General features: G+C 35.3%; 1 protein-coding gene across 3 annotated transcripts; it reads right to left on the bottom strand.

Moving 5' to 3' along the window:
• Positions 1–2243: 2243 nt before the first annotated feature.
• On the bottom strand, positions 2244–14800 carry LOC130730164 (villin-3). Of its 3 annotated transcripts, none has more exons than XM_057582097.1 (25): positions 14463–14800; positions 13610–13784; positions 11936–12058; positions 11598–11697; positions 11078–11146; positions 10522–10758; positions 10260–10437; positions 10003–10135; positions 9572–9731; positions 9344–9494; positions 9160–9260; positions 8923–9081; positions 7948–8016; positions 7809–7877; positions 7584–7721; positions 7356–7484; positions 6644–6791; positions 6501–6511; positions 6249–6389; positions 6036–6161; positions 5384–5446; positions 5026–5130; positions 3481–3733; positions 3181–3401; positions 2244–2795 (listed from the first exon to the last, which is right to left on the bottom strand). In XM_057582097.1, the coding sequence occupies exons 3-25, from the start codon at positions 11989–11991 to the stop codon at positions 2682–2684; spliced, it is 2931 nt and encodes a 976-aa protein (XP_057438080.1). In that variant the 5' UTR covers positions 11992–12058; positions 13610–13784; positions 14463–14800; the 3' UTR covers positions 2244–2681. The 3 variants fall into 3 exon arrangements, with proteins under 3 accessions (XP_057438080.1, XP_057438081.1, XP_057438079.1); XM_057582098.1 differs by lacking the exon at positions 13610–13784 and adding an exon at positions 14297–14336; XM_057582096.1 differs by lacking the exon at positions 13610–13784.
• Positions 14801–15316: the final 516 nt, after the last annotated feature.

Consider the following 15316-nt stretch of genomic DNA (forward strand, 5'->3'; position numbering starts at 1 on the left):
CTTCATCTTCATGAGGTGTTGCAGCCCATTGTTAATCAAACGAATTAGAGAGTGAGAGAGTGATTTCAAGAAACCACCAAAAGTCCAAAACCGTTTCAATTTAAAAATCACCACCAGTGCCATCTTGCGATTCATTCTCTTTGCATTCTGAAGAACAAACCCATAAATTTTTTCCCCCAATTTTCATCAACACACATCAACTGCTTAGGCTAGAAATTGATCACCACCTCTCCTCTCCATTCCAGGGCCACGCCGCTGCCAACTCGTTTCCATAGCACCACCATCTCCTTCCCTCAACCAGAACCAACGTCGCCACCACCGCAGATCTGGGTGAGGAAACACAAATGGGTATTGATTGAAATTTTTCATTTTTTCTTCCACCAGAGGCATGAAGTGGGTTATTTGATTCAGTCTCAATCAATAATCAGTGAAGATCCAGAGAGGGAGATAAAGGTTCAGGCACCCATGGCAGAGAAGGTTGGAGATTCAACCATAGTTTCTCTGTTTTCACCTCAGGGCATGAGTTTTGGTTGATGAAGATGAAGAAAAAAGAATCTTTTTATTTTTTAATAATTTTTTTGGCGTAATTACATATTTGTCCTTACAAACGTTAGTTTTTTGACGGAATAGTGAAGAGGGACCAAAAGTGTTAACGGAGGTTAATATTGGGGATGCGTAATGTGATTTTTGAAGTTTAGGGACCCCGATGGCACATATAGCATTCGTGGGGGACCAAAAGTGTGATTAAGCCTACCTTATATGAAATGGTCGGTTATCTCAATAAGCTTTTTTATGCCACTGACTGAACTGAATAGGGCTCCTCAATTTGGGAAAGTTCTGGAACCAATTATTATTCCATAAAAATCTCTCATTAAATAATACTTCATATGAAATGATGCTTTGTCCTTCAATTCAACACCAAAAAATAAAATCCTTCATTTTCATTGTTAGGTGAGTGCACTTAATCAAACTATATCATATAGTTTGGGTGATCACTCAGCCACTAAAAAACTACCATTCCTACGGCCAAAATAAGCATGCAAACAAAAGCTATTGGTGGCAATGATCTTAGAACCAAATCATCAAGCTTTGACTAAGGCCTAAGGCTCTCTTTTAGTTTTTTCATCGTCACTATGGCTACGTGTGTGTCCTATTATCTAATATATTACTCAATATTATATTATTATCTTATATATTATTCAAACTTGTGACACAGGAGAAGGCTACTAATATGGTAAGGAGTAATGATATATACACACCTCATTTTTAAAACACTTCATTTCCACCTCTTTTTGTTTCTATCTCTCTCCTCTTACCATCTATCACATCTCATACTTTCTCTCCCTTACTTTTTCTTTTCTTCCTATCTCTCTCATCATTCCACCTCACACACCTCAAAAGAGAGGTGTGTGAGTAACATTATTCATATGGTAAGCCAGCCAGTGATCAATTAGCTGATGACTAGAACAATTATTTTCATTAAAAAAGGTAGGCAATTAGTTTAATTTCAAGATTCTTGTATATTCAGCTAATGTACAACAGACAAAAAAATATCTTTGTAAAATAATGATAAGGATGACAGCAAATTATAATTAAACCGATTAGTGGTTGGTTCAAGTATGTTTGAATTCCTCTAAGATTTTATATTCAAGTATAGTGTATGCGGGAAAACCTAACCCTACCAAGATGTGGAGGTACCCGATTGGAATATGATTACATTCCGTGAAGGATACATACGCTCAAACCAAAAACAAACTATGGTTAAGGGTGACAATAGCAATATTGAAATTAAATTGGCCATGATTTGACACATATTTTCTTTAAATCATTCTTAGAGTTGGATTAACATTATTCTTATATCATGATAAAAAAGCAAAAGCTTTGGTATTCCAGTTAAAAAGTAGCATAATGCATTCCAATTACAATCCAGCATTTGATATAATAATGCAATAATTGCTTAGGCTAATTAAGTTTCAGAAAGCAAGTTAGAATAATATTCCTCATTTAACTTGAGCTCTTGAATTTTGACTGACTAAAGAAACTCATCTAATCTCATGAAATGATTCTTAGCTTTTGGCTAAAGACTTAGAACAGGTTTGGTTACATATTTGAAGCTTATCTACTAGAAAAAACACTGAAGAAGCTCAAAAAGATACTCTTTGGTTTGTATCCAAACAGGTTGTTAATCCAATTGAGAAAAATGAGAAGCAAAAAGCTAAATTTACATAATTCGCAGCCACAAATAACAAACAAACAAATTTTCATTCTTTTCATATTGAGATTCAGTATCACATGCAATACATATACACCCCACCTCCTTAACCAATAGCAACAAAAGGAAACAACTTTAAAATACAAACTTGACACAATGAAAGAATTGAACCAGCACTCAACTGTCTTCATTGCTACACTATATGTGAACATTACAAGAGGAAGAGACCGCATCAATTTAAAAAGGAGAAACTAAAAAACACTCTCCAGGGTCAAATTCAAACTTCAAACACTAACCACAGCTACTTTCATCATAGGCCAAAAGCAAAGTGCTATGCATATGAATCCAAAGATGGTACTATATACCAATAAAACCACACTATCCAATAGATAAGTGCATTTCAAGATAACTGACGAAAGATATATTAGGATGCAACATAGCATGCATGCCACTCATTGGTTTTGAGTCTCTAGAACAAATCAACTTTCCTTTTCAGCATGTCTTGCTTCCATCTTGGTAACTTCGAGAATGCTTCTTTTGTCATTCCAAATACAGTTTCGAATTCTTTTTCTGACAGATAGGCCTAAGAAATATCAAGTGGAAAGGAAAAAAAGTCAATATCATCCCGAAGCATAGAATTAAAAAGTATAATCATGGGAGGCTCAAGTAATCTTTTTATTTCAAAACTTCAGTGGAGGTAAATAAATTTCACACTTACAATAACATATTAAGGCTCCACTTTAGGATGAGTTTATCTTATAGCATAAGCATTTATGCAAGTATTTTATAAGCTGTTTTGAGCTTATTTTCACAAGCAGTTAAGCTTCTAACTAAATATTTGTACCTACCTACAAATTATTTTGAACATATTCCAATAAGCTTATAAATAAGTGCTTATGTGATACGCACTTAATTAAGTTATTTACTCAAACACACCCTAAATCAATTACGTGCAAAGTAAGACTAACCTCTCTCCGTTTAAGATCAACTCCAGACAACTCAGATTTAGCCTTTAATTTCTCATAACTGAAGAATCTCTGACTATTTTGACTATCATTTTCATCCTCCACATTTTCCTGTTTCGGTTCTGAATCCCCATTGCTACCTGTTTCAGGGGCAAGTTCCTCTCTCTCCTTGGCTTCTTCTTCAAGAGCTTCTTCAGAATGGGCACTTTCACTTTTAGCATCAGCTGTAACAACTCAAACTTGTCATAATATGATCATAAGAAACACATTTGACTAATAGACAATATGAATTCTATTTCTCACCAGGAGTGCTACTTCCCACAACAGGACTACTGCTTGCCATCGGAGACGTGTCAGGTGAATGTTTCTTTTTTTCAGCAGTGAGAACTTGAGATAGAGCAGCTACAGCTGCTGCTCGTTGTGATCCTTGACCTCTTGCTGATGACCTAGGAGTAATAGGTTTAGTTCCGGATGTTGAATTAAATGCGGAGTTTAAGGCGGCTAAAGCTTCTGCCCTTTGTCTAGGTCCTCCTTGATTAAAGCCATTCAATTTATCCTGTGTCATCAAGAGTAGAAAAGATAAGAAGGAAGCGCCCATTTCTTTCTTTAATTTATTCAATACTCACCTATGACACTATTAAATATAGTGTTTTTTAAGAAATAAGTGCTTCTGTAGCGTTCTAGGCTTTAAGCTCAGGTTTCAATCTATGATTTTTACACAAATTTCCACGATCCAACTATCTATACTAAATCTAGATGACTATACCAACTAAGTTTTTCAATAACATGCCAAAATTAATTTTGTTTATGGATGATAACTGAAGGAAGGAAAACCAAAGTGGCACATGACAAGAAGAATGTAACAATAATGGTATTAAAAACGCCAAATAATTAGCAATGATTAGAATAAGATGAAGATGAACACAGCTAATGCTAACTTTCTTCAATGCAATAGAGGCTGCTTAGGAATGAATCTATTATCTTCAATCATTCATGAAATAAGGATAGAACAAGAAAAAGAAATGCTTGTATTATAACTTCGATATACAGAAAGAGAAATGCTAAGCCTTCAATAGCTGATTGTTGTATCAGTGCAACTTGTTATATGCCTCTGTGATTAAGAATTTGTGGTTTTACCTATCTCGCCCACTTTAATTTTACCAAGTTAGTGTTTTTAATAATAGCGCTGAAAACTCTGTAGAAACTTAGTAATAATGAGTGATATAGTGGGATGATGTGATATAGCTTATTTCTATAGCTTAGGTGTTGTTAACTGGGATGATGTGATATAGTAAAAATGAGTGCATTTCTACATGTAAATGAGAGAGAAATAAACTTCTAAGAACTTCTAATTTCTTTGAAGAGGCATCCACTCTGCAGAAAGTCGAATGATTATCAAAATATAATTTTTAAGATAAAAAATTAGTCATGCTGTCAGAGGCTGCTCCAACGACCCTAAATAAAAAACCCCATAATCAGTCATAGAGGAATAATTAGAATACTTAATTTGACTCTATAGCTCCTGGTGCCCCATGGCATGACTTAACTTTCCAAAATAAAAACCAAGAAGGTGAGAATTTTGATGCTCACTTATCGATTCAGGAGATATTAAATTCAATTTAATATTTGTGAGTACTTTTCCCTTCATTATTTTTGGGGTAAATAACTGAACCTATACTCACCCAAACTCAATTATTTACAACTAAGAAATAAAATACAGGAATGTGAAATGCTATGAGTTTAATGCCGTCTCATTACCCCACGCCCTTTTATATTATCAAGAGAATCTAGTGTTGGTTTGAAGTTCAATGGCTGTAAATAAAAAAGATAGCAAGCAAGTTGCCATACCGCACTGGATGGTGACTCAGGAGATGAATTGAACGCATTAGTTAAGGCAGCCAAAGCTTCTGCTCTTTGTCTTGGTCCCCCTTGACTTGGTCCTTTAGTCTTTTCCTGTCAACAGATTCAGGAAATCCTAGCTAAGCATATGGAAGCACGAACAAGGGAACTATATAACTAAGAAATAAGAGACTTAGATAGAAGGATACAAAGGTAAAAAGTGACTCTTAAAGCATGGTGTTAGAATAATATAAAATCATTACGCGTCTTCACCAAACAACCTGAGCTTTTGAGATAGTTGGTTCATGACACATGGTTCATTCAACAACAAGAAATTTCTCATGAAAGTTAGAAATCAGGTTTATACCTCAACAGAATGGCCAAACCCAAAGAATAATGCCACCTTTTTCTGGAATGAGTTCCCCTGAACCTGCAATTCATCAGGAAGATAATGAATGAGTATTTCAACAAATTAAGGGCTTGTTTGGTTTAAGGAAACATTTCTGTTTTCATTTTTTATGCCAATTTTAATTACAAAAATGCCATTTAGTTTCATTTAGTTTTCTACTATCAAAGATTGCACAGGAAATGGTAGAATCAATTTAGCTTTTAGCCTCACTGTTGAATTTCTTCAACCACCTCATGATCACCTGATATCAACTTCACAAATCACACTCCCACTGACACACTTTGTGTAAGTAAATATTATAATTGAACCAAGTGCCAACGGTTCATACATGAGAGCAGTTGTTTTATACCCATAATATGAGCTTCCACGGTTATTTTTAAAGATGGAACCTGTGGTATAAAACTTCAAAGCTGTTGTCATCCCTATATTTGATGAGAACAATATGTTTTCTTTAAACCTTTGAATTATACTGTTGTCATGGTCAACCAACACAGACAGACCCAGAAAACTATTAACTTCATGGGTGATGATGATTAGAAGTGTGAAAATGAAGATCCTATAAGAATACGGACAAACAAAAAGGGGGTTCCCTTAATGTTTGAGCACATACCGTAGCTTTTGCATGATCCCAAGAAAAGTATGTTGTGAAAAAGCAAGGTTCATTCCCTTCTGTTACTTTATACAGAGGTACATGAGGAGAAAGCCCTTCCAGAGATGTAGCCTTATCAATGTATTTCTGATGGAAAATTTTCGAGTATAATTAAGTACATGAAGTAAAAGGAAATATAGGAGACAAAAGCTCTGATCTGTTGAGCGTGTTTACCTGGGCAATTTCAAAAGCATTTTGCTTTTCTTTAGTGTCCACAGACTGACCGATCCAAACAAACACTTCAGCATGCGTGTCAAGTATTAGGATGTCCTCTGTTAACAAATCATCCTGGGAAAAGTTGTAAACCTCCTCTTCCTGAAGTGCAAAATATAAAAATGGATTTAGAATACATGAACCTCAGAGTCACTGCCTCATTTCTGACAAGTATCCTAGCAATAGTGTGAAAGTTCACAAAGTGACACTAACCTGTAACTTTCCTGGTACATCCATATTGCAAAAGAAATATAAAAAAATATTAATAATGGTCAGAAAAAACAAATATCAATCAATAAATATGCTTATCTCTAACACAATTTCATACAGAGAAGTCTTGTTACGAGAAATACTACCTCTATTAAATGAGAAAGTGAATAAATGTGGGTCTCTGACAATGTCATTAGTGGCTTTTTTGCTGGTGTGACTTTGTTTTCCTCCAACAGCAAACCAGAATGCGGAGGTTTCTGTCCCTTCTTTTGCATGCTTTAAAGCAATTCCTGGCTGAACATGGATTTGTAACATGTTAACAAATAATGTATAATGTAACACTACAATGATTTACTCCACACTTTAAAAGCAAGCAACCTTTACGAATGAACAAAAAACCATTACGAGTTAAAGCTACAGTCATTAATGCTTGAGAAAAAGAATTACACAGGGGCATAGATGCGCTAGGTAGTTACAAGTGATGTACTTAGTGCAAAACCATAAGTATATAGCCATCCCAAGCTTATAGAAATATAAAAGCCATTTCCACAAGTTTGCTTAAAAGTTTTACATATAGAAGAGTTGAACTTCTTCCCTGAAAGATAAATCTAAACCAGTCTCTAGACACTAGAAACTCAGAAGTGTTTGAATTATACATGATTGAGAACACTTTTTGTGTTTATATGATAGTGCTTGAATAATTTAATGGAAGGCCCAAAAAGTTGAGCTGTTCCCTTAAAGTTTCAGTGAGTTTTTTTATTTAAGTAGAAAAGATGTGAGCTACAAATAGGGAGAGGATAGAAAGTCCTTAAAACAGAAAGGAACAAAATGCAAAAGAGAGCAGGAAAAAACATGTACCCTTAAAAACTCAGCAACTTTTGCCGCAAGCTGCTGCTGCTCAAAGGAACTTTGATTGCCATGCCAAGTGAAAACTGTTGAGCCAGATTGTAAGAGAAAACACTCAGTAGAATTCAATGATGCCGCCACCTGAATAACAATGTCATAATTTTGGTCAACTTAGCAGAGAAAGAAGCTCTAACAACATAACCATAATAGACAAAAATGAATAATTAAATGGGTACTTACTGCATCAACTTGCACTGCTTTATTATTATGAATGGATGTTCCGGAAATACGAATAAGTGCAATACTCTCTGCTGTGTATGTCTCATCTGGCAAACCTTTATCTGCTATTAATTTTTTGTAACCAGAGCTCAAACCTCCCTGAAGAAGACATAAGTCATCAAACTAGTTAACTTCACACAATCTATACATGTTACTCAAAATAGCATTGGATTTTTCAAATGTTACCTTGAGGATCACCATAGGTTGGAAAATAGCAACAAACTGAGGTGGCTCTTTACCTTCAAATATGCGACCCTGCAAGAAGCCACTACAATTACATCCAGTTTCGAAACCACAACCCAATTTCATATTCACATTACAATACCTGAACAGGTCTACCCTTTAATGAGTTGAACATTGTATTAGCCAACCGAGTAGCCATTTTTTGGTCCTCCTGAAATTGGAAACATAACCAAGTCAACTTGTAGATAGACATAAATTCATAAAAACTCCAAGCAACCAAAACGGCTAGCTAGTGGGATAGGGAGTTATTTTCTTACTTTAAAATTGTAGATGATTTCATAGACTTGATATGTCACATTTATATAGTTGTTTTCTTCTGAGTTCTTATGAAGAATATTATGTTAAGATAATGTAACATAATGTGGGTGGATTTCGGATATATGCTATTAGCATGCATTTACTATAGATGCTCAAAGTACAAAGGAGATTGTGCTGAATTTTCAGTAGCTCTTTCACATAGAGATGTTTATCTCTAGTGTGGTTCTCCGGTTAGACTTTCCAGGATAACTAAGGAGTAGGCCAAAATTAGCCTAACGCTGGTCATGGACCACAAGTGGATCATGAAGGATTTTCATCCCGAAAAACAAAATTGCGGTTGGGTTGTGTGTGCGCGCATGTATGGCGTTATCTAGTAAGGGGAGCAAATAATGATCATACAGCAATGTATAGATGATTAAGATATTTTTATTAATGCAGTCCTGATAATACATTATGATTTTACAATCAAGATTAATTCCTCTAATTAGAGCGTGTATGTTTATTGATACAGCATATTTTGCCCATTGCTATCCACAATGCATAGCCACCATTAAATAAAGCCAAGAAACTTCATAGTATATTCTCTAGTAAAGTTGTTGACTATATATACTGAATGTTATGACAAGTTGACAACCATAGATTCATAGACAACGAATATGTAATTAGAAATAACATATTTAGCCATGCATGGAAACTCTAGGCCAGTCTTAACAATAGGGTAAGTACGGTAGAGTGAATATAAAACCTATAGCAATTTTCACAATGTATTCTGAAATTAAGTCAGAATGACTGAAATTACCTCAATGCTGTTTTTGCCAAACCAACAGCACAAGAAGTAGTCTTCCTTCCTCTCGCCGGAGTGATAAGTGTACAGTACTATGTAACAATCTCCACTATAAAATTTACCAATATCCTCTTTAGGTAATGGAGTCTTAGCACTTCCATTGATTAGCCATACCTGAAAATATTAATTAATGTTACATGCAGATTGGTATTATTTTAGTTGAGCCAAGAAACTCATTAAAGAAAAAATCACCTCCATTTTTCCACCTCCTTCAAGCAATGGTGGAACTTCCTCATTAACTGGGGCACTTTTTGCCACTCCTTTGAGTCCCATACCTTGTTGCTTCAGCATAGCTGGCAGTGAAGAAAAGACCATACTTAGTTAGCATTGCTAATTGTCAAAAGGCAAGCAAAATTAGAAGTTAAACAATGTCCACCTGCAACTTTTCCTCTTCCTTCCTCAGCACCGGTAGTAGCAGATCCTGATGGCCAAGAATCAAAGTTGGACTTAAATGAATGTGGCTCATAACCTTGGATAACCCGGGTTATCCTTGTAGACTTTGGCCTTTTTTGACTTGCAACATAGTCCTGAACAATTAGTAAAATTAATTTCTCCACTTTTAACCATTATACATACGAAGAAATAGATTCTGCAATTGCATTACCTCAGCTGCTTGACAAGCTGCTTTTCGTTCTTCAACTTGTGTTACCCGGCCAACCCAGACATATACCTCAGCACCACAGTCCAGTAAATAGCATTTGCTGTTCTCCAGTAGTGACTTAGAAAGTTCACCTTCCACAGACTTGACATCACCATCAGCAATACTGCCAGCACATGGTCATATCCTTTAGATCAAGAAACTTAAGTTCATAGTGCACACATCATAGAGCATAAAGAAATAAACTTCAAAAGAAGCCATCTTCAACTTCAGAATGAGAAGAATTCAAAAACCCTTTGTTTTAATCAGAATCTCATTATGTCTCATAAAAAAATGTCACAAGTAGCACATCCATCTCTAGGTAGAGGATCATTTTGAAGCAGATGCTTCTGGAAAAAGCGTAGGGGAGGAGAGGATACCAGGATAAATCAATATACCTATAAAGTTGAGCAGGAATGGTCTCTGGAACAATATCATCCTCACTGATTACCTTCTTACCAATGGGAGCAAAACCACCAAAGAGGACCCAAAATTCACCTGAGTCTGACTCAGTATCCAACTTGCCATCATCTGCAATTTGGGATACATTTTATATTTATAAACAAATCAAAATATAAATCTGAAGAACAGAAATACAAAATCATATGATAGGCTTTTCAACAAGCGAGAGGAAAACATGCGTCTGTCTCCTTACCAACAATTGCAACGTCGCATTTCCCTTCATGATACTTTTCCTTCAATAACTGAATAACTTCCAAGGCCTTGGCTCTTTCCTGAATATTGGAATTTGCACCATTGAATTGGTAAATCTTATCCTGAGTATCTAGGATGAATACATCATCGTGATTCAGTGAAGACCGTGCGAAAGGGACCTGCATAAGGAAAACATTAAATCAGATTTTTGGCCAATGAATGTGCACTGAATTTATGAAGTTCATGAATAGAGAATACTATGCCTGTTTTATTCTGACAACTCGTTTTCCCTTGCATACATACAAACGTGTTTCAAACTCCTCTTCTTCAGGTGTTTTAAAACCAGAGGCGACACCCCCCTCTAATGGTATAATACATGGCTTAAAGTATGACAAAAACTTGTCAGATTCATGCCCTTGGATTTCCCTGTGCTGAACAGCACGTCCTCCAAGAGATGCATCAAGTTCAACAGTTTTAATGGCTGCAGTGCCAGCTTCATCCTACAAGGATAGTCACAATGTCAATACAAATTATTCTTTTTATCAAAATGTATTGGTTTAAGAATTTCAAACATTTATGAATCATGCAACCGAAACCCCTTCAAATGTAGGATTCATCATATCAAAAAAAAATTTTAAACCAGGAAAGGGAAAAGGAATGAGAAACTGCCAAAAAAGAAAGCACAAAACTTTACAGAATAAACTTTCTGGAAAAAATATAATCTTACAAGGTTCAACATTTTAGTCACCTTGAGGGGGAAAAATGCTGAATGAGACAAAGGTCAAGTTGGAGATAAGGGAGGGTGAAGTTCAAACTAACCTGACTTGTATCCTTGCCAATCCAGAAGTGAATATCAAAAAGATAACTGCCCCCTTTGCCTTGTGTTGTCTGCAAATACATGTTAAATCAACTCCCAAATTGTATGCCAAAATTTGACATCTATCTCTTCATTCAATATAGGAATTTTGTTAAAGACTCTGTATTGTCCTAAGAGTAGAATTCTGATAAAAGGCTTTACTTAGTTTATAACTTGAATAACATATAAACTGTGCAGCCCCCTTGAATTATATATTGAAATAGGTCACACTTTTAGACTAATGTGAATTGAAGTATCTTTTTATATTATACTGTTTACTTGCTTTCAGCAAAATCTGAAATATGATAATCGGCATAATATTGTCTGTTTCAATCTCATAAGAACAGAAAGTGCAATTTAGGGCATAGTGCACAGCCTAACAGAAAAAAGACGAACTGATTAGCCTCTAGGGTCACCCATGCAGTCAGTTTAGCAATGTATAACTATAAACACATCTAAGGTAATAATGGATACAGCTCGCACCTGTAAGATGATGTAAGAATCTCCCATGTAGAATTTCCCATGTTCAGATTTGGGCAATGGAACTGGCTGAAAATTCTCAATTCTCCATATTTCAGTCCCTCTACAAGAAGTTAAGTCTAAAACACTTCAAGTGGAAGGAGATATATCAAATATATTATCAGGAAAAGTAATGCTTATAGGTGATGATCGTTTACAGTGTTTGATTATTCTCGTGGCAGTACTTTTTTCTATTATCATATTATTTGTACCTTTTTAACTTAATTCCTAAAGAAATTTCTAAATGAATAAATCATAATATTCAAGTTCATTTATAAAGTCGCCCTTTTTATTAAGGATACACTCTTTGGCCTACTCCCTGGAATGCTGGATCCAAAACTTTTGCAGCGTTAGACATAGCTGAAATTTCTGTCTAAAATACTGTCTTTTCAGCAAACACGTTCTACAAATTCCAAAGTAATCCACTGCATGAGAGGAAAAGGAGTTAATAATGTTTTCGCGCGAAAAACGCATGTACCACTTTGTAAATAAAGTAATTGCATATCCTTCGCCACCACCATATCATGCACACTATTGTCATGATTAAGATTCATGTGTCAAGCGTGAAGACCAGCAGCAGCAACAGGACTTCATTTTGCAAAACATATTATTTTCCACATCTTTCATTATCATCACAAAAATCAAGCAGAATGACTTTATTGTGTACTTTAGAGAATACAATCACAAAAAAAAAAGAACTTCTAAAAAATGTATGTATTGATTTTCTATATCTCCCTGTATCTTTTATTAGCACAAAAAGCAAGCAAGCAACTGATGTACAAACATGAAAACTCACTCAACAAAATGACACAGTATAGTTAACTTCACAGTTGTAAGACCATAATATTCATACAATATGTTCTTAAACGAAAGAAAGAAACAAGCAATTGGACATACAGAGACAGATTATCAGGCATTGATTTCTTCCTTCATTGTCATTATGCCCACGAGAAAGCACGACTAACAACTTAATTATAGCTCTGAAGAGAAATAATCTCTACAGCGTGAACATTTACCTGTATGTGGGAAAAATCACCTCTAAAACAAGACTACTAACTCAATAGATTCTGCCCAGCGTAATGAATCTAGACACTATTTACATAATAAAGCTCACGAGTCTCCACACCTAAGATGTCTTGTTTCAATTTTCTAAAATAATGTTCAAGATGATATCCAAAGAAAATCCTTTAAGTAATCTTCATTATCGGTTATTCGATCACAAGCAAAATATGTCATCAGATTCAAAAGGTTTGGTATATTTTACACTCTCCAAAACCTTTCTCTTTACTACAACCCTTCTCAGTCTCCTTCTCAATTTCAACCCTCAGCCACGAACCATATCATGATTAATAATATCTGGTCCTCAACTAGCAGACAAAGGGGATTTTTTTTTTAATTTCTTTCTTTCTCTACTACATTGTTTATCAATAAACATGCATTAGTGAGTAGTAACTACATACAGATCATTTTCTTCTTTACAAATTGGCACTACTATTCTTAGGGGTGATATTTATTTTGTTTTCCTCATTTGTGCACAATATCTGGTTCCTCAAAACACATTTCAGAAATCAACACAATGCTGATCCTGACTTATTAAACCGGGTTTTTCGAAAATCACTTCAGCAGGGACTCTTGAACTTTGGTGACAAATGTCCCTCTATAGAAGCAGTTTCACTGATTAAATCCAACTTGTCGTCTTGTATAGAACTGCAATGTGCACATTTTTTCACCACTAAATGACTAGACAAAAGTAGGAAGCACAAGAGTTTGAGTCTTGAACGAACAGAAAAATAGAGCAAGGCTAGTGTCTTTCTGTATATCTAGATAATTGCCCGAACTGAAGATTACTTCTGTTCTGTGAAGAATAAAGTAAATGCCAACAAGTTACCATGTTTGCACAGCAATCCATCCATGTCAAATTCTAAATTGCCCACTTCTCTAATTAGGTGGATACTGCAAACTATGAGCAGAATTACCAGGTTGAAGTGCTCTCTAAATGTAAATTGCTGCAAAGAGTTCAGCAAATGATTGCTCATCCAACGCTTTCTCCACCATTTAAAATGTCCCAAATCCAAGTCATTAATAGCCAAAACGGGTTCAGCATTCCCAATTTTCAATTTCTTTCCAGTATTCCAAAATCTGCGAAGCTATCTAAGAGCAAAATAATAATGTATGATCGAGATTGTAATAGATAACTATTTGAGTTCAGCAAATAATGCTCATCCAGTGCTTTCTCCAATACCAAAGACCATACAGTTTATCTGAGCTAACAATCAAATAGTAAGCACAGGCTGTGAGCAGAAACACATGAAGAATCTCAAAATATAATTTAGGTGAATGATCAACCAAAGCTGGGAACTAAGATCTACCAGCCCCTCTTCTCTAATGATCATCTAGCCATTTCTTTCTCAGATTAAAGCTTGGTTGGCATAAAAAAAAATGCAAATCATGACAAATGTATAATCAGAGCTTGGTTAACATAAAAAGGTGAGATCACAAAAAAGGAAACAGGAAGAAGCTAACTAAATGAAGAATCAGATAATCAAAGAGCACAAAACTGAGAAACAACATCAAAATTAACAAGAGGGCAAGGCTATAAAAAAATCACATGATCACAGAATTAAAAAAAAAAGCAAAAAACAAGAAAAACCCATTAAAATTACCAGAATTTGAGGCAAACCCAGATCAAGAATAATCACGAAACTGAATCAGGAAAGGCGATGAGAGCAAGAGATCAAGGGTATGTGAAAAAGCATGGTGTTTTGTATGATTGAGCATGAAAAGAAGAAAAAGGGGTAGTGATGATCAGAGAGATGGAGGAGAACGTACCTGAGAGATCTCAGCTTGTGATGATGATGATTATGGTTTGTGTATTTGACAGAGAAAAGGTGGAAATGGCAACAGGGTATGGATGGGGCAGAAGGACAAGGTTGCAGAGCTGGCAATAGAGAGAGAGAAAGAGAGAGAGAAGAAAAAAGTGAAAATTATTGCTGTGAGTGGTGTTGGTGTTGTGTTCTCTCTCTAACTTTTTTGAGATTTGAGAATTTCAGAGAAGAATTGTTGCAGAGAAACAAGGAAGAAAGGTTGATATGAATGAATGGATTGTGAGGAAGATGAAAATGAAAATGGAAGAAATTAATTGAAAAGAAAGAGGATAGAGAATTAGAGAGTAATGAAAAGGTGGTTTTTTATGGTTACTTGTTATTTTATTACATCAAGAGAGAAGTCGTTATTTTAAGGGGCACCAAGGTGTAAACTCCCATTTTGGGTTCTAATTTGCTTACTTGGATTGGTGATTCTCTTTTGGATATGTTTACCATTTTCTATCTCTAATCTCTATCCATTCTCACCGGATCTCATGTAATACCTGGTTTTCTCCAACTTAGCTAATTGTAATGATATCTTATCTCATGTTAACTAAGTGGATATACGGTAAAAATTATGGTGGATAATCATAAAGGCTAATTGTAATTTTAGGTTTATTGTAATTTTTCACCCTCCGCAATCAATCCCTACCTTGATTATTATGATGAAAACTTTTTTTTTTGTTACTGAAGATGGTAGAACATAGAAAAAGCACATCCAATCATCCATACTATTTGGGCAGAGCACCAGTAGGATACTAGAGAGACCGGTAGAGACTTAGTCCTATGTAGGTGCTTCAAAGAGCTTGAGGAAGGTTG

The sequence above is a fragment of the Lotus japonicus genome, chromosome 1 (assembly GCF_012489685.1).
Source record: "Lotus japonicus ecotype B-129 chromosome 1, LjGifu_v1.2".
In the NCBI taxonomy this organism is placed as follows: domain Eukaryota; kingdom Viridiplantae; phylum Streptophyta; class Magnoliopsida; order Fabales; family Fabaceae; genus Lotus; species Lotus japonicus.